The following is a 19,456-nucleotide window of genomic DNA, read 5'->3' as shown; positions in this document are numbered from 1 at the left end:
AGGACTAGTACTCATACAGGTTACTGTATGAAGTACTATGTTTGAAATAAAGGACTAATACTAGTACAGGTTATCGTATGAAGTACTATGTTTGAAATAATGGACTAGTACAGGTTACTGTATGAAGAACAATATTTTAAATAAACGACTAGTACAGTTTACTGTATGAAGTACTCCGTTTGAAATGAAGGACTAGTACTCATACAGGTTACCGTATGAAGTACTATGTTTAAAATAAATGACTAGTACAGTCATTTACAGCGCTACTTAAGACAGGCTTGCACACTTGTAAAACTGCCTCAGATCTTCTGTCTGAATAACAAGATGCCGACATTATTATTCCATCATCATACATTATTATTATCAAATTCCTTTCAGTTCCATTTGATGTTCATGTTGATACGATTGTCTAAACTGATGTGTGACACGTAGGGGTCTGAAGCTTAATACCTGCAAAACAGATGCTATTGGAGCATGTAGTGAGTTGATGGATGAAATCACTTCGGTAGCTCTTGTCTTGCATGTCACTAGTGTCATGTGCAGGGATGAGGCAACTTGCCAAATCAAGCATTTCTCTGTAAATGTGTAAGTGCAGCTGCACACATTACCACAAATACACAGAGGAAACAAAAAGGGGAACTTAATAAAAAAGTTGCAATAAATGCTGATTAATTTATATATATATACACAGTATATATATAGAGAGAGAGATTTTTATTTGCACAGTGAACAGATGTTTCACATGGCTCTTCTTACATATCTGCATCTGACCTCAATGTGCGTGCGTTGTGCTTCAACATTTTCCACTCCATGTGGTATCAAATGACTGAAGTGTCAAAGGGCCTTGTATTATTGGTACAAGGCCTGAAATGATGATGACGAACATGGACTACAATTAAAGTGATCTGTGAGCAATTGAGGTTGGGAAGAAAATAAGTAGATGACAGTGAAGAAGACAGACGTTCACCCATGTATACCTAAAATCTTCTGTGGGCACCAATAAGAAGAAAAAGTTATTATAAACTATGCAAGAGACGACGTGGCCCTTCAGCATGTCGGCTTCTAAAAAGAGAGACCTACCACAGGCCTGAAAGACATTTCCATGAATAAAGAGCTTTACCGCTTGTGTTAAAGTCATGCAATTTCTACCTTTGGTGTCGTGCAGATTGTGGGGTTTATTGTGGTGTTGAATGTAGTAGATGTTAGTTTTACTGATGGAATTTGTAAATAGAATGAACTAGGTCATGATCAATGAGTGAGAACGTTTTTTTTTTTTTTACTGTAGGTGGGCTGCTCAGCGAGCGTTTAGCAACCTTTAATAGTCAGCTACCCGACAGATGTCTGCGTGACCAGCTACTGCACCGAACAGAACACCAAAACCACTTCCTATTCTTATTATAGTGCAAATGGAGAAGTAAGAACAAGACAGCCGAATGAGTGTACCACTGATTTAGATTACCGTCATTCGACATTGCCGTTCATTGTCATTGACATTGTCGTTCGTTCATCTCACTTCTTCTACTCGCAGCATATTGTGTCCATATTTATTTATACGAAACCTTATTCTTCTTGGAACTAAATCAAGATCTCCAACAATGTAAGTGATATACATTATTACACACTTTTACTTTGAAAACCATTACACACTTTTACTTTGAAAACCTGTAAACACTATCAGCTTCATTTTTAAACGAGTAAGAACTCTAAGCTGAAGGAAGAAGTGTTAACATCTGTATTTATAGTTGTGCTGTTGCATGGTTCTGTCCTAAATCCTCATGATAAAAAAGTGATATTTTTAAAGACAGCCTTGTGTATTATGCAATATAAGATAAACCGTTTTAGGGTCATCAACATCTTTTTAGCGGGAGTACACAGCATCATCACTGTAGCTAATAAATACAAAGCTACATCAATGCTAAAGGATTATTCCAGTGTTTCTAATGACATATATGTACATTACAATACATTGCGGCTGACTATTTCCTAAACCCTGCTTTAGTTTTTTTTTAAAGGGCAGCCGCTGGTCCTGATGTAAGCATATTCAGCAATGAAATATTGAGATCCATGGAGCCAATGCTCAGCTCAGTGTTATTTTTGTCCTTTGTGTCCTTTGTGTAGTCCAGTATAATTTTCCATTTGATTGGACTTGATTTTCCAAAGAAAGCATAGCTTGGGACGCAATGCAGTTCAGTGGCGAGTCAGACTTTCAGCACACGGGTCTGTCGGGCCGGAATCGAAAAAATCCACGGCTTCTAAATGGTCACTGTGATGGATTAATTTCTAAATCGTTAAAAAGTTATTTTCATACTGTATATGATTGAAAAAAAGGAAATAATCCATTAAAATACCCAAGATCATAATACAAAAAGATATTATAGTCCTGCCTTCAAAATTTCCTTTCAGTAAAAGTACATAAGTATCAGCATATGCTTAACGTACCAAAAGTACTCATGATGCAGAGTGGCCCGTTTCATACTGCTGCGTGGCTTAATCTGCAGTCTTGCACCATAAGTTATTAGTCGGTTGTATTTTATGTCAATAATTTGAATCTGCAAAGTATCTAGTTGCTAAAGATGCAATATATTTGTGTTTGAGTGGAAAGTGCAATGTTTGCCTCCAAAATGTATTGAGGTAGGAATATAAAGTAGCAACAAATGGGACAAAAATGTGAGAGCAATACTTGAGTAAATGTGCATAGTTACTTTCCACCACTGGTGATGTTTAAGAAATAAGCATAAGCACAAAAATATACCTTTGGTTGATTATGGCTGCCCAGCCCCCATAGATTATTTAAGGTGCACTTTCTCCGAATTCTTCTCACTGTATCACATTTGCATTCCAAATCTCCTTTTGAACTACGTAAACTGCCATCCTGTGTCTTCTCAGATACCAACATGAATGGCTTCCTCTTCCTGTTGTGCTGCGTAGAAATCCTGGTTGCGCTATTGTGTGGAGCAGCTGCCGATGTTCCGAGCACTCAAGATCCTGCCAACGCAACCGCACAGAAAGACCATTCAAATGAAGACTCCCCTTTTGCCCATGCAGCATCCCAAACCGATCCCACCCGTGATCCCAGCAGCATGTCTGCCACTCTGTCACTTCCAACAGTCTCCCAGACCTCCAAAAGTCACAGCACTTCACGTTCACCTGGCCCACAGCCCACCACCACTTCCACTTCCACCACTATCGATATGCATTACAGGAAGGAATGTCTTCCAGTGTTCCTGGTGGCCGGCGGACTGATCATAGCCTGCACTATCCTGCTGCTTTCTACTCTGTTGCTGATGTGTAAGGTGTGCCAGTTGAGCAACCGCGTCAAGATGCTGAGCGTCAACGGCGACCTGATCAGCACCTCTGAATACTGGATTGGAACCGCCAAGAAGAGCAAAAGCGCGCCGGAGACGGAAGCCAAAGAGACCACCGTGTTAATGACTGACATCATCCTAGGGCAGGAGGACATGGGAAATGGTGCCGCCAAGGAAGAGGCAGTGAAGGTAAAAGAGGACGGACAAACAGGAGAGGAGGACAAGAAGGAGGTGGGAGACACTGCTAAGAGCGAGGAAGCTTCCACTACACCTGTGACCGTTGTGGAAAATGCATCCTCTTCAAAGCCGCAAGAGGGGGCCACTTCTTCCCAGTCCTTCAAAGCCGGAGCAGCCCCCTCCTCTAAGGGCACCGAGGGACCAAAGGAGGAGGTGTAGAGCTGTGCGTGTGTGCCGAAGAGTTTCCTGAGCACCTGGCTTAACTTCCCTCTAGCTTCACAACCCCTTTATGGTAAATAAAGGACACTTTCTTTTCAGCAGCTTTTGCATTAGTGAGTTGAACAGCTGCGTGTGCTACCAAAGCTGTCAAACTGCCCACTGAGCATTTTTTGGTTAAAAACAATCGGTTGATACTGTATTTCTCTGTTATTTGTGTTTTTTTAAAATATTGAAACATATTATTGTTATACAGTTTTGTTCAAGTCAATTTGTGTCTCACACATATTACTTTTTGAGACGTACATGTTTGACATATGATATATGCAACAACCAGAGGAATAAAACACCTGGAACCTCAGTCCTGACTTTATTACTTTGCAGCTATGTGTATGTATGTGTGTGTGTGTGTGTGTGTGTGTGTGTGTGTGTGTGTGTGTGTGTGTGTGAGTTTTTGTACTTGCTACATAGTGAGGACCATTTAACCAACAGAATGTGGACATTTTTGGAAAGTGAGGACATTTTGGCCGGTCCTCACTTTTTACAGGTCTGTTTGAGGTTTAAGACTTTAGTTTTAGTTTTAAAGTTCAGGTGTGTGTTTGTGTGTGTGTGTGTGTGTGTGTGTGTGTGTGTGTGTGTGTGTGTGTGTGTGTGTGTGTGTGTGTGTGTGCGTGTGTGTGTGTGTGCGTGCGTGCGTGCGAGAGAGAGAGAAAAAGAGAGGTCTGCTTGATTAGCAGGCAGAGAATGTACCTCCTCCAGGCAGTGCCACTCAACTCAGAGAGAACGCTCTCTTTCACCTCAGCCAGAGCTGACAAAGACAAACAAAAAACCTTTTTAAAACCCCAAACATGCGGTTGTTTCCACAGTCTGGTGCCGATATTTGTTCATCTCCTTCCTTGTGACGTCATGATGAATGTGCACCCTTCATTAAAACTCTTAATAGCTTGTCCCTTCTCAATGCAGCCCCTGCTGCAACGCTTACTGCAAGGAGGTGGAAGCGGTAGCTCTTGGTGATGTCCATGCTCAGAGATGGGATCCAGTAAAGGCCGTCGTCAGGGAAAGGGAATGTCAAAATACTTCCTGATTGTACATCAGCAGTCAAAGGGATTGCGGTAAAACTTAGATTTGAGAGATCTGGATATTATGTGCTTGCACAGCTCACATTGGCAGCTTACAGCATGTTGTGTCTCACAGTGGAAGAGAGGGTTTGACTTTGAGGGTTTGCTGTAAGGGACAATGACAGTATACTCAATGTCGGTGCATGGCAGCTTCAGGAAATATAGGCAGACAAGAGAGGAAAGTGCAGAGAGAGGTGTGTGAGGAAGTAACAAACGCACTGCAAAAACAGGTACATGCAGGTATACGTATAGTTTACATGACAACTGAACAAAGACTGCGGTCGCATAAATCAGGAATCTACACTGATGCAAAATCTTTTGTTGAATTTGCCACATTTGAAACCCTGATCGCCGTCTGTACCACTGTTTAAATGTCCTTCAGAACCCGATGATGATGTGTGGTAGAAGTACAGCAATGCAGTGCAGCGTGGAGAATTGCCTGTATTGCTGATGACAGGTAGGAAGCTGCAGTGGACTGGAGTCCTCTGCAATAAATCTTGATGTTTTTCTTCTTTTTTTTTTTGTGGCAGCATCTAAATTTACACAGGGAAAATAACAAGCAATTACAGCACTGTGTTGCTTTGTAAAGGGATGCTTTAGAGGGGGGTAGTATTGATCTGGGTGATACCTGATAGCAGTCTAATTCAGTTTGAGTACAAACAGGACCGAAATCAGTCAATTAATCGCACCACAACAATAGCTGCCGCTTTAAATGTAGAAGTAAATCCTGAAAGCTGCCAGGTGAGGGATTGAGGAGTTCTCTTTGCAGCAGCCTTGTGTGCAGGGACCCCTCTGTTATGCGCTCCATTTCTCCTTAGTTACCCCCCTCCTAATACTCCCCACCAACACCCCACCCCTCCCCGCTCACTTCCACTGCACAGAGCAAATCCAAAGCCTGCAGTGCCTGATCGCGCTAACTCAAAGATCCATAAGGGCAATATCAAACTCTCGGCTCTTCGGGGAGGACAAACTGGAAGGCAGCGAGGGCAACCTCAAAAAGATCCCGCACCAGACAAGTGAGCAAGGGGTCACATTCTATGAGGGGAATTCAGGCATAGAAGAAGAAGAGAAGAAGAAAAGAAAGAAGAAGAAAAAAGAAATCCTCTTCAGCAGAGCAGCAGCTGGTCCCGAGCTTGAAAGCAGGAGAGGGGAGAGGGGAGAGCGGCTGGACGGCGGAAAAGGAGCAGAGAAAAGTGACTGGAATGATAAGATGAGAAGGTGAGTTATGGACACATTACTTGACTCTTTTCACACACACACACACACACGCACACACACGTTCTGCCACACCCTGGCTCACATACAGTACACTGCAGTTTCAGCAATGTAAGAGCTCCTGGCTGTGTCTTTGCCTGCCTTTGCACCAGCTGATGCATGAGTTCTCTGTGGAGTCATTAATACAACCCATCTATTGAGCTAGTTCTCCTCCTCTGGGAGCGTGGGACTGACTGCTCTGACAACCACTGATGACTGAACAGGCAAACGGATGCCAGGGGAAATGACTACAGGGATTTCTCATCATTTTCGTGAGGAACGATATACTTGACTGGACTAGAAATATCCTCTTGCAGATCAGGTCGAATGTTTATCAGTTATAGAAAAAGGATGCATTTCAGCCTGCTACTGATATATGTGAGAATCTTGTGAGAGTCCTGGTTAGGGGAGTCAGTATGGCATGTAATGTGAATGTGAGCATCTGCAAGCATTGCAGCAATGTGCAGCAAACATTGAGCAGCTTGTGCGTGTACGTACAGTATGCATGTGCCTGCAGAGGTGTGTGTGTGTGTGTGTTTCTCTATGGGAATGAAAGAGATTCTGGTAGAGGGTGGAGCTTTATAGCAATGATGAAACAAGTATTATTCAGCACAGTGTTTTTCAGTAACTGTGCTTCTTCCTACAGATACATTCCCAGTATTCACCATCCAAACACTGCGCAGGCATCATTTCACAGTGTGCGTCCCGGAGGTAAAAAGGATGCTGCGTGAGACGAACCCTAACATTCTCCTGTCCTGTCCCCCTGTCTCTCTTTCAGCAGGCATGTGCTGCCGAAGCCGCCCCCACACGAGGCCCTTCTGGAACTCCTGCTCGTGTTGCTGCTGGCGCTGCACGCCCTAGCCGTGTGCCCCTCCATGTGCTCCTGCGGCCGCAGCCACAGGGAGGTGGACTGCTCGTGGAGAGGCCTGAGACATCTTCCCGATGGCCTGCAGCACAACGCGCACTCCCTCAACTTGTCCCACAACCGACTTCACGACCTGGACGGACAGCTCACCGCGTACACCCACCTCCGCTTCCTGGATTTATCTCACAACCGGCTGAGCCGCCTGCCCGCCGGCTTGCCTCGTTCCCTCTGGCAGCTGCACGCCGCCTCCAACCGCCTCCAGCTGCTGGACAAGAACGACACGGTCCACCAGTGGAACCTGCGGCTGCTTGACCTCTCGGACAACAAGCTGGAGCGGGCCATCTTCATCAACAACACGTTGATCAACCTGCGCACGCTCAACCTGAGCCACAATCACTTCTGGACTTTGCCCACCAACATGCCTGCGCACCTGGAGAACATCGACCTGTCCCACAACTTGCTCGTGAACGTGCTGCCGGGATCTCTGGACCGGCTCCTCCGACTAACTCACTTCTATCTGCATGCCAACCGCTTTCCCACGCTGCCATTTGGAGTTTTTGACAAGATGAAGTCTCTTAGAGTCGTCACTCTGGGCGACAACCCTTGGGCCTGTCACCTTTATGCCGACATCACCTACTTACTGTCCTGGACGCAGCATACGCCTGCCCGCGTCCTGGGCTGCCCCTGCCACACCCAGCCTGTCTGTGGAGGGGTGCGCCCTGGCAGTACTGGAGGGTGGCACTTTTCCTCCTACAACCTGCCCCCCCCTGCAGCGAGTGCCCAGGACCTGAGCTCCATGCCCCCTGAGGCCAGCGTCACCGGGTGGTGGTACTCGTCTGGTTCTTCCCTGCAAAGCACCCCGCACAACCCCAAAGAGGCCTTGACCACGCAGCACCACCCTCTCACAGCCACACCCATCGGCACCTCCACCCCGCGACCCAGAAGCGCGGGCACACAGCTAACTATGAATCCCCTCTCTGCATCTGCTGGCCCAGCTGCCGCAGACCACGTGTTCCACACTGATTCCGCTGACTCACGCCACGCCGGCGACGCATCTTCTTTTCTCGTTACTGAAACGGCCATCAGGCCTGACATGACGCTGGCCACGGACCAGTTCTTTACAACGGAGAGCCCCTCCATCCAGACGAAGAAGACAACCACTCTTCGCACCAGGAGCGTGAGGAGGAAGAATCAGTCCGTTCCCAGCGGCATCAGCAATGGCGGCCCGACACCGGCGACTCGCTCCTCGTACCCTTTCCTCCACAACCTGGGGCTTCTGTCTCTCGTTCTGCAACAAGTCCTCTGAAAGACAAAAAACAACAGCTGTGAATTATGAGCACAAACAAGACTGCTGACTGTTGTAGTACTTTCATGTTTGTATATTACACACTTTCCAAGCAAAAAGGTCATTTAGAATACAAAGTTTAACAATCCCTGCTATTCTCAGTATGGTATGATGCTGCTTTTATAATAATTGGCCCAACACTTTTTACAAGCCTCCACTCAAATGAAAAAAAATAACATTGTAATGAATATAGCTCAGCACATGATGGCACTATACATCCAGGTACCAGTTTCTTGTGTAACTGAATGTAGCCTGGTGCTCATGTGCAACTACAGTATACCTATTTCAATGCTATCCAGTACACAATAGGACCTACAAATGATTATTTTTTCCCCTTTTTTTTAAAAATGTTGGCTGTATTTGTGTGAGACGTTGCTTTGGTCATATTATGGTCATATCTTTTTGAAATGTTATCGCACTGGCTTTAAAAAAGGTATGGCACTCAAAACTTATTTAGACTCTTTTGCCAATTTCAATAGATATCCTTGATGCCTGCTTACTTGTTTCATGTAACAAACCATACCACTCACCAGAGGAGAGATCTTGTCCGGGCACAGGGTGTGTGTGTGTGTGTAAGAAACTGGTCATGCCACACGCATAACAGGGACCAACGGGGGGACTCTGTGGGACGAACGAGCAATGTTGCATCACTATCTTTAACAAACTCCGAGTGCCAAGTACCGCGTCTGTATTTCGATCACACCTCAAACTTAAGTGTCCTTCATGATTCAGTGATGCTCGTGAAAATGATCTGCATGGTGATTGAACGCTCCAGGAATGCTAACCTATACTGCAATATTGCCGCAGAGCATTAAAGCACAGACTTCGGAAGAAACACAGTGGAAACACACACTTCCACTGGGCGATTTCTTTAAATAAAACTGATATCTACTATCTTCTGATGAGTGCTTGAATTGTTTAACGCCACCTTTGTCTTCATGCTAAACTGCAAGACAGATGTTTTTAATTTCAAGCTGTGTTCACTGAGAGTGTCTCATGGGAGAGGGCAGACAAACTGCCTGTTTTTCTTTCTTTTCTTTTGTATTCAATGGCTGCATCTCCCATAGGACTTTGACACAGGTGTCAACCCTCATGGGGGCTGAAGTTGTTCAACGCAATTAAATAGATCAAACGGTGACTTACTCAGATTTGAACAGGCATAGATTTGTTTTTAAGTGCATGTATTGAGGGAAGGTTCATTAAGTACAGAGGCACTTATTCCAGATAGACCTTGCTTCGCAGCTCAGAACAAACACAGTCTTCTCTGTAGGTCATTGGGCAATCACTCTGTGTCTAAGTTAATTTCCTAAAAGATCAGTGAACAAAGATCAACCTGCTTTAATGCGAGACCAGCATAGCATGTGATGTATTGCCGGTCGCATAAATCTGAACAAAATTGAAATGAGAATTCATTCCCTTCTTTCTGACACAGAAAAAAAACTCCACAACTGGATACATTGACATCATGTTAAGGTCAGACAGAGTGAACAAAAACAACTGATCATTTTATCTGCACACCACCCTTCCTTCTCAAAACTCAAACACCTGCTGAATAAATTCGGTGTATTTATAGCTGACACACAGAAGCCAAAACAGAAAGGAACTAGTGGTTGGTGTGCTGTGTATTTATGAGCATGAGTCAGAGCTCAAACATTTATTTTCTCTCCCCCAAGTCTCAGTTTCACCTCTAACTTGCATCTTCATTTAATCATTTATTAATTATTAAATGATTATCTTATTGACTTTACTCCAACAAATCAGCCAAATGATTACTGCCAGAACAAAGCACTATCAAAGGGCCAGTTTTCCTCTCTCGGCCTAGTTTATGGTTCATTATTGCCAACAAACAGATGGGTCTTTTGGGAAGAAAGGGTTGAGAATCACTAGAAAGTCATTTTGGTTTAAGTTTTATTGTCAAGCTTGCCGTTCGTTTAGTCGCCACACTGCAGCTTTCATACGTCTCTAATCCTCAACAAACACATGATGTATTTCCTAACTTTAGCTGCAGAACTTTCAAACATCTCTTCAAAGTACTTTCAGGTGCCAGCGAGCTGGCCTGCTGGCCAATTATTTTCTCTGTAGACAACACGAAGTAATGTCAGATTTCTCTTCTGGCTCCTATAATAACTGACAAGGTGTAGAGGGCTAGCATCATTTACTGCTGCCATGCCTCCCCTCTTCATCTCTCCACCCGGGCTTGTTTTGAGTGAGCATGCCTTCTTTCTTTCAGCCACACTCAATAAGACTCACCCCCAGTGTAATGCTTTGTACCTGGCAACCCCACTGCCCTCTTGTGTTCTCGTACATTTAAGTCCCCATCAGCTTTATATATATCACAGTGTTCAGACGATGGCAGACAGAAAGGCCTGTAGTGTATTTCAGTCTTTATGCAGGCAATCTATGTGAGTGTGCAAAAGGAGTTTATTTCATACGCTTTGCTGGAAAACGTCCCCTTTTTTGTGTTGTTTGAGAGCACTGCTTTACAGAGCTGCATTGCTCACCACCAAGCTATTTGAGTTTGGGATTGAACCTTTTTTTCTATTTTTTTTTTACACTGTCTACAGAAATAACAGGCAGCCCAGAAAACAGCCCAGCGTTGTAGCTGTTCCCCTTACAGCAGCCTGTGGAGGTCACACAGTCTTTCCCTTCCGCGTGCGAGGCCATAAGGCCACTGTAGGCGGGGAACCTGGGTGTGACTGCAGACTCACCACTGCTGAAAGGAACACAGGAGACGTGTCACTTCAAACCACCTCCATGAACACACACACACACACACACACACACACGCACCAGACGCACCAGACGCACTAATGACATCAGCTCCTGTTCTGATTACATGGGCTCTAGGTGCCCTCTTGTGGTGGCGGGACAGAAATGAATGTTTATACCAAAACATTAGAGCAGTTCTTGGAGGGATTGTGTTCCAGGACACAACTTGCCCTTGATAAAAGACCTTTTGATGAAAAAAAAAAAGAAAATCTGTTTAGAATACACACAAAAGGTGTGTTTTTCTGCCCGGCAACACATGTGAGTTTACTGTAATTCAACGCACCAAACATGCAACTAAGGTGGAGATTTTGAATAAAAACAACAACTGCAGACCGTCACGACAGACCAAAGCTCACACACACGCAGATGCACACTGACATGCCCTGAAAAGGCTACTGCAGCCTGCTTGTTGCTGAAACAATGGCTGCCAATCTCGACCTCCCTAGAGGCATGCGTCACAATATCAATTGTGCCCCAGAATTAGGCCGGTACCCAACCAAAGGACGCTCAGATGTTGCAGATAAAGTTTATCCGATAAACCTAATCTGTATCGACGGCTAGGGTCCATACGCCGAGGCTCTCGCCCGTCTCTTTGAGCCAAGAGCGATGTTTTCCAGTCTGGGCACTGATCAGCCGAAAAGGAGAAACGAGTAGGAATCTGGAAGAAATAACAAGGCATACTCCAGCAGCCGGAGGACTGATGAGACAGGCAAAAAATTCAAACCCTGCAGCATAGCGGGGGGGGGGGGGGGGATATGGTATCTCTCGCCCTCGTCTCACTGGCACAGACAAGGCAAGGTCAGTGTTAAGGTCGGTGGTTGCAGAAAAGGAAGTGGTTGGCAACTGGGAGAATAAATGGTGGCAGCCAGTTAGGGGGAAAGTAAATAAGGTAAAAAGGGAAAGGAGAGAGCCGGAGGACAGAAAGCCCCACTTAGCCAGTGTGTCCAGCGAGGCCTGCTTTATTGTGCCGTTCTAAGCCTCCGGAAGATTTTAAAAGAAATGTCTGAGGCGTAGCATATGCACTCATATAAACAAACTCCGAGAGAGAGAGAGAGAGTGAAACTGGGTACAGGATAGTTCTTCGGGCTAGAAATCTGCCGGCTTCTTGTGCGTCAGTTTGTCCGTCGAGCAACAACAAATGCAGCTGTGCTGTGCATGAGTGTGCCTCAACCCTCAACACTGTTGAGCATGTCCTGTGAATTTGCATGATAAACCAGAGAGCATTTTGCACAGCTGTCCTGAGGAGGATTTCAACAAAATGTACTTTGACAGAGAATAGGGGGGGGGGGGGGGGGGATTTGGGGAGCTCAAAATCATGCTCAATTTAAAATCCCCAAAAAGATTGATATAACTTACATGACTGGGTCTCTGCGTGGGGAGGGGTCCGTCGCTCCCTCTGCCTCGAACAAAGCTCTCCAAAAGGCCAACGTGCACATCTTCCTCCGCACTGCTGACTGTACAGGTGATGGGACGGCTCCTTGCGGTGCTTTAATGCCACTCGTCATCATCTGCAACACACGGCTCTCTCTGGAGTCGTTCAAAAAAAAGGCAGCCAGAACATTCCAGGGAGCAGCGGGGGCATGAGCTTATCTCCCAGCCCAGTGGAGCAGGTAAATGATGTCGTCATCACCCACTTGTGCTCGAGCCCGATTGGTCTAAAGAGCCCCACATGCAAATTATCTTTTAATAGCGAGGTCGAAAAAAAAAATGGAGACTTGCTCGGCCTTTATTGTCACAACAGAAGTGTGTGTATTTGGAGGGATTCTGCAGAACTGTTCCGATCTGCGATTCTCTGCTGTGCTGCGAGCTGTTTAGTGGAACCTTGAGGTGCCTTTGGGCACTTGGTGCAAGGGAATACAGCATTTTTCAACGTTTACAAGGGTAGTTTGCAGGCTTTGAGGAGCCTTATGCCTTTCAGATTATTCGACGTCCATATTACAGTTTAGTTCTTTTTAATAATGTGGACGTCTGAATATCACGGTGGCCCATCTACCTGGAATATTAGTGCGTAGCCTCTGGCAGAGCTTAATTAACTCATCTGCGCAGTTACAGAGGGCATAATGGGGGAGAGAAATCACTCATCACCAGAACATCCGTCCCCACTGATCTGACTTCAAACAGTTTCTCTGTGTGCTAACAATCGCACACGGTCCCAGTGATCCTCACATATCAGGATCAGTCGACGACGTTTTCACACAACCACCCATTGGAAACGCACAAATCCACGATGAGAGGAGGAAATCTGTCATTCCTTAAAGTCATCAGTTTGCTATCAGATGTGGCCGAAATGTACCCCCACAAGATGCTAAGCTACCCGAGGCGAGATGAAAGAGCAGGTCGCCTGCAGTTTGGCGGATGGCTAATTCCTGAAATAGGACTGTCAATTATGCATGTCTCGGTCTGGCTCCCTCCCTGCAGTCTGAGAGGCGCTTTAACTCATGCAGCAACCAAGAAGCAGGGAGGAGAGGACACTAGAGGGAGACAATTTGTTCACATCTGCAGCCTTCTCAGCCGCTTTTTCCTCTGGATTCTGAATTCCACTGTAATAGGCCGTCCAGAGGTCCACAGAGATCAATACCAAATCATTCACAAAATCCGAATGATCAAATTAACAACGTCTCAAGAGCGTTTGAATAATATCCCCAACAAATTCATGGAAGCGATGGAAGGTGTTTAGTCTGAGCTATCTTTTAGTGTTGGATTAATGCGTATTGGATTCCTTTGCGTGCTGAAAACACACGGTGAGCCTCTGAGAGAGGCATGCAAATGATGTATCACAACGTGAAAACCCCCGAACACTTCAATTTTCACCATTATCACCGCGCGTTTTCGTGCCTCCAGACATTCAAAGGTTAATATATTTTGTGATTCACCAACAGATTACATGTAGGAATCCGTGTGGAGGAAAGGGGTTATGCATGATCCAGGGACAATTTCTCCAAGGTCAAGTGAGGATTCTGAGGGTGTAAAATGATTACTGCAACAGGAAACAGGATGCCTCTTCTCAAAACAGCATCTCATAACACTGTCAGCGAGTCTATTGCTTCTCTCACTTTCTTTTCCCCCGCACAGCTCTTTCACACACTATCAATTTTACTTCTCTCTCCATCCCCAAATCCCCCAGTCTTCATGCAAAGGCTCGGTTAGTTACAAGCTTCTTCTTCTTCTTTTCTTTTCTTTTCTTTTTTTTTTTTTTTTGCATGCTGAGTTTCCTCTCCATTGAGAAGCGGTTCATCTTTCAGCACTGAATGCAAAGCCCCAATTGCACTGATGCAAACTATGTGATTCCAGAAATCGTTGCATTGTCCTTGATTCTAAAGCGAAGGGTGAATTATCATTCAACACACAGATGAGTTCAAAGCATGCAGGAAATAAGAAATAAAAAAGGTGAATATTTCTTCTTATTCTTCATCCCCCTCGTTAATCAGAACGTCTTCAGCAGCTGCCCCCTTTATAAAGGCTTCCAAGCCACGGTGTTCGATGTTCGGTTTCAAGGAAATCTGTTTTGTTCATAAAAACATACACGTCCCTCTCTTTCCTGCTCGCTCGATACTAAACGCTCAGCTGCTCTGAAAGCATAGCTGTCAGAGAGCCTAAACTTGCTTAAAGAAGGATAAACATTTTGGGCACTTTCATCAGGCAGTGGTGGCTGCTCAGATTAAAGGAGAACACCGTTTTATTTACAAATCTATACATTTTTCTCCTTCAATCAGTGTAAAAAAAAAAAATAGGATCTGGCAACCCGAGTGGTGAACCAAAGTGTGACCCATCAGATATGAGAGGTTTGTTGTTGAAATATAATAGATTTGAAATATAATAGGGCGTCTGCTTTGGCATCATGCTGTTTTTGGGGTTCAAACCTGGCTCACAAGCCGTGATCGGATGTTATAAAAAAACGTCACACCTGATGTTACTTCTCCATCACGTTTGACTTTGCACTCTTCATGGTGCAACGGTGAACACAAAGGCCATGAGAACAGTGTTCAAACGGCAGAATAATTCACAACCGCACTGTGAAACCGGAGACCCCAGTGTTTTTATTTGAGCAGAGAACAAGTTGCTCTTCATGTGTTAAATCCACTGTGATTTTTTTTGCACACCTTGTGATCGCTTTAAAGCCTGTTGTTCCTCAGAACTCATATTCCGCATCAATTCATAACCTCCCTCACTCCTCTCCCTCTCTCTCTCTCTCTCTCTCTCTCCCTCTCTCTCTCTCTCTCTCTCTCTCTCTCTCTCTCTCTCTCTCTCTCTCTCTCTCTCTCCCTCTCTCTCTCTCTCTCTCTCGCTCCCTCTCTCTCTCTCTCTCTCTCTCTCTCTCTCTCTCTCTCTCTCTCTCTCTCTGCAGCTGCATGAGTGAATGCAATTTTTTTTGTTTTTATCCACCGTCACATTTCAGGCATATGCTGTTGGGTACTGTCACACATTTGACAATTTATAGAACATGCAACAGTAATATAATCTTGAATGTATCACCAAATGGCATGGGACAGAAAAATAGAAGTTAAAGTAAGGTGTCATATTCCCATTTTCTTTGACACTCCTGTGCCACAAGGAGTTGCCACCATTTGCCTCCATACATTCGTTTCAGAGATACAGACATCTGCAATGTGGGGTGTCCCCAAACTAATGACAGAGTTTTAGCTGTTAAACTGTCAAAAGTCTTGTTATTTGGGTTTTTATCTAAGTCATTGTTTCAAAAACATGCTGCCTGGCCAGATAAGAAATTCCCTCTGGTAGTGCCCTGAACAGTCAGCACAGACGGGCCTATTCAACAAAAAAAAAAAAAACTTCACTGAATGTGAGTAATGAAATAGGATCACTAGTCACGTTCCGCGCAGAGCTCGGGATGTTTTGTTGTAATTATTCTCGTGCTACGATGAATGAAAACTGCATTTCTAGAGAATGTATTGTCTTATTGTCTGTCGAGTTCTGTGAGCAGCAATGTGGCGCGGATGCAAACAAATGTATAATACATAATTTAAAGCATAATTTGTACATGAGATTTCCTTTTCTTGTGTTCTATTGATAGCACGCTGTGCAAAAAATATGCACCGAAAACATGTTTTTTCACACCACAAATGTTGCCCACATTCGTTTATACGTTCATTTCTTCGTCTTCTTCTTCTTCAGGGTCATGAGGGGGCAGAGGCAGTTTATCTCCACATGCCAGCCCTGCCCCCCCCCCCAGCAGCTCATTACAGGTCATCTACATGAAAAGATTCATAATCCCCTCACTGCACGTATGGATGCCATACTTTTTTGATACCTGCAGGCTATTCTTTGTTGGCATTCATAATGGCTTGGGAGACTTTCTCTAATAATCAGCCCACCTTAATGACTAAAGTTGGGCACCTTTTCATTCATTTCAAAATCTGGTATTCTGCATATTCTGAGGTGTAACTTAAACATATTCATAAAGACACGTTATTTAATATTTACACTATAACATTGCGTTGTTGGTGCTATAGCATTTATGTATTGATCGTTTTTAAGGCTGGAAGCCATATTAAATGTACACCAAGAGTAGTAAGAATTTAAATGCACATACTAAAAATCATATGAAAAAAAACATGTCTTATAAGCCTATCACTGCAAAAATATTGTTAGCCACCATTTAAAAATCAAACAAGTATATAAAGTACAGTATTTCATTTCAAATATTCAATAATTGTAAAACACTTGTGAGCCATAACAATCAGGATAATCTCAATATTAACATGCATGAGGAATATCCCCATTTCGTGGTCGTTTCTGAGGGACTATATTGTATGGCGGAAGAATAACAAGTTAATGTAATTAGTAGAAAGGTAATCGCGTTGCTGCTTTGTAAAGGTGTACCTGTCAGCTGGGTAATATTAAGTAAACATTGCTAATTAAGAAGACCATTTCTTGGACAAAGAATTTTTTATTTCTTTATTTTTTTTTAAATGCTATGTGTCCACTGATTTAGAAGAGCAATAAGCCACTTTCACCTTCAGTGGCTTAGAGCTTAATTAAATGACAAATCGGAGGATTGGTTTGCAGATTGCCTGAATTGACGTCAATTGGATTGGTTAGGTGACAGAGGCAGGCTCCGCCCCCCCCCCTGTGGGCCAAGGTAGAGCGTGCGGAGAGAGAGGGAGGAGGGAGCAAGGGGGCTGAGCTGATCCCACGTGTGACGCTTTCATTCCCGGCTCAGTAATATTCTCATAGCGGGGCTTTGCATATCTCCTGCCCGTATCTGTGTGTGTGTCTGTCACTGTTACTGTAGTCACAGCCTATAGTTTGAAATAGATATGGAAGGAGACGGGAGTCAAGCCACATCCGGAAGCCTAAATGATTCACAACATGACCCGGGGTAAGAATCTTTCTAAATGTATTCCTAAAGGTACTCTGCTTTTTGCTTTCATGTTAACAACATCTTAGAGAGGACTTCGACTGCCGTGTGCTGGATTCGTCCCCCCTCTACAGTACGCACTTAAACCGTGCACGGGTCCGTTTCCACATTCAGTTGAAAGCCCCCTCAGCTTCGTAGCGAGAGTGGCCTGCCCCCCCCACCTTTTTTTAATGTCGCTAGACTATAAATACTAAGCGCGAATGTGTTTCCATAGTCTTCCTTTATCCTTTAAGGTCGCTTTTAGAAGTAGTTAGTCGTCAAAATGGCCGAACTGACATCTGGACTCACTTCTGTTGTGTTTTCCCCTTACAGTAAAATGTTTATCGGTGGCCTCAGCTGGCAAACCTCACCAGGTGAGAGACTGTTATTCTCTTTTTACACCGTGTCCCGGTATTTTCTTGTTGTTTTTTTTTTCTTCTTCTTTTTCCCCCTCTTCTTGTCGCTGTGACTGAGTGCTCGTTGTAGCGGCTGTGGCGGGTGTATGTGCGAATGTGCACCGTGCAGCAGTGCACTGTATGGGATGTCTCACTAGTGTGTGTGTATGCACGGTGTTATTTTTGATCTCCGTCCATCTGAAGTCCTCTATTCGACCCCTATGCGCATCGCGGGGTGTTTGTGTGTGTGTGTGTGTGTGTGTGTGTGTGTGTGGTTGAAATGCAGTGACAACAGCATGCCCATATGTTTTCTGTCAAATGACCCGACATATTTTTTTTTCTCTATTCACAGACAGCCTTAGAGACTATTTTAGTAAATTCGGAGAAATAAGAGAATGTATGGTGATGAGAGACCCCACGACAAAACGCTCAAGGTAAATACCGGGCTCTTCCTACTTTTTTCAACCCCCCCCCCCCTCTCCTCTCCTCTCCTCTCCAGTGCATGTGACGATATCGCTCACTTTGTCCGTGTTTCGTGTTAATCCAGCGTGCATATGTGTGTGTGTTTTTCCTGTGTCCGCGCGCGCACGTGTTCGCGTGTGTCCCCTGTGTGTGTCTGTGTGTGTGTGTGTGTGTGTGTGCGCGCGCGTGCCTGCGTGTGGTTTCACAGCAAGCCAGATAAGCTTAAATGCTCGCTGCTGTAAAGCTGCAGCCGAATGCAATTTGACATTGACTTTGTGACTGCACCGCAATGTTGGTGTGCTGTCGTCTCCCATTGTAACACACCAAATAATGATCGGCAGCCTGCTCAGTTTCTGTTCCAAATCTGCCACAGGACCTCCATCAGTTTATTTTTGTTGGATTGTTTATTATTATTATTGTAAAAATAATAAGGTCATAGGAATATTATGCCCATTGTTGTGCAGTTTCATCATGGCAAGCCACGCTATATTTTTGCTATGTTTAGTATTTGCATGAAACATGTATTGCAATTATGTGTGTGTGTGTGTGTGCATTTCTAACATTGTTGTTCTCATTTCTTTGTGTCTCTTTGTTTTGCAGAGGATTTGGGTTTGTTACGTTTACAGATGCTGCCAGTGTAGATAAAGTCTTAGCTCAACAACACCACGAATTAGACTCAAAGACGGTGAGTTAATTTTACCTCCCACTTACGTAAGTGTGTTTGTGTTTGTGCCTTTGCCATCACACTGTGTGACTTTTTTTGCTGCCTGCGAGGCCTTTTGTGGTTGAACACCTCTTAAGTTAACAGGCGGTGTGGATCAAGGTCACGCATATACGGGCTAAACGGCGGCCCCTTCAACACTTAAAGCTTAGCAATAAAAACACAACTCCGGGGTGAATAATATGTGTGTTCACTTTCACTTCTCTGGCTGAATGGGGCTGACAGGCACCCCCACCCACCCACCCACCCATCCTCTCTCTCCCCCCCCCCCGTTCCCTGTTCGCCGCAGCCACATGTGCAGCGTGCACACACACACATATCTCATGTTCCACTGAAGGGCGTGCTGTCTCAGGCCCTGCTGCCACCGCTTGTGTTTGACCCAGCAGATATTGCGTCGTATCACGCCTGATGCACTGATACCGTAAGTGTGGGAAACCAGCACTTCCCCCATTAAATAGTGCCACGACATCTTAA

General features: G+C 44.7%; 2 protein-coding genes across 12 annotated transcripts in view; both read left to right on the top strand.

Annotated features, from left to right (window-relative positions):
- Positions 1–1,321: 1,321 nt before the first annotated feature.
- Positions 1,322–9,174, top strand: LOC142960090 (oligodendrocyte-myelin glycoprotein-like). 2 transcript variants are annotated; one of them, XM_076101700.1, is made up of 3 exons: positions 1,322–1,597; positions 2,887–6,034; positions 6,852–9,174. In XM_076101700.1, exons 2-3 carry the CDS (start codon positions 6,027–6,029, stop codon positions 8,239–8,241), a joined length of 1,398 nt encoding a protein of 465 aa, XP_075957815.1. In that variant the 5' UTR covers positions 1,322–1,597; positions 2,887–6,026; the 3' UTR covers positions 8,242–9,174. The 2 variants fall into 2 exon arrangements, with proteins under 2 accessions (XP_075957815.1, XP_075957814.1); XM_076101699.1 differs by having other exon boundaries at positions 6,849–9,174.
- Positions 9,175–17,116: 7,942 nt separating this feature from the next.
- msi2b (musashi RNA-binding protein 2b) overlaps positions 17,117–19,456 on the top strand; it is a 220,634-nt gene continuing 218,294 nt past the window's right edge. For 2 of the 10 annotated variants that reach the window (XM_076101370.1, XM_076101367.1), the window contains exons 1-4: positions 17,119–17,386; positions 17,738–17,778; positions 18,152–18,233; positions 18,862–18,946. In XM_076101370.1, coding sequence (XP_075957485.1) covers positions 17,325–17,386; positions 17,738–17,778; positions 18,152–18,233; positions 18,862–18,946 — 270 coding nt within the window. In that variant the 5' untranslated portion in view covers positions 17,119–17,324. Of the gene's footprint in view, positions 17,387–17,737; positions 17,779–18,151; positions 18,234–18,861; positions 18,947–19,456 lie in introns of all 10 variants that reach the window. The other 8 variants (XM_076101366.1, XM_076101363.1, XM_076101360.1 and 5 more) reach the window with 6 other exon arrangements.

The sequence above is a fragment of the Anarhichas minor genome, unplaced genomic scaffold (genome assembly GCF_050575085.1).
Source record: "Anarhichas minor isolate MPS153535 unplaced genomic scaffold, ASM5057508v1 ptg000027l, whole genome shotgun sequence".
NCBI classification, from domain to species: domain Eukaryota; kingdom Metazoa; phylum Chordata; class Actinopteri; order Perciformes; family Anarhichadidae; genus Anarhichas; species Anarhichas minor.
The sequence above is the reverse complement of the archived record's forward strand: the minus strand, read 5'-3'. Positions and strand labels throughout refer to the sequence as shown.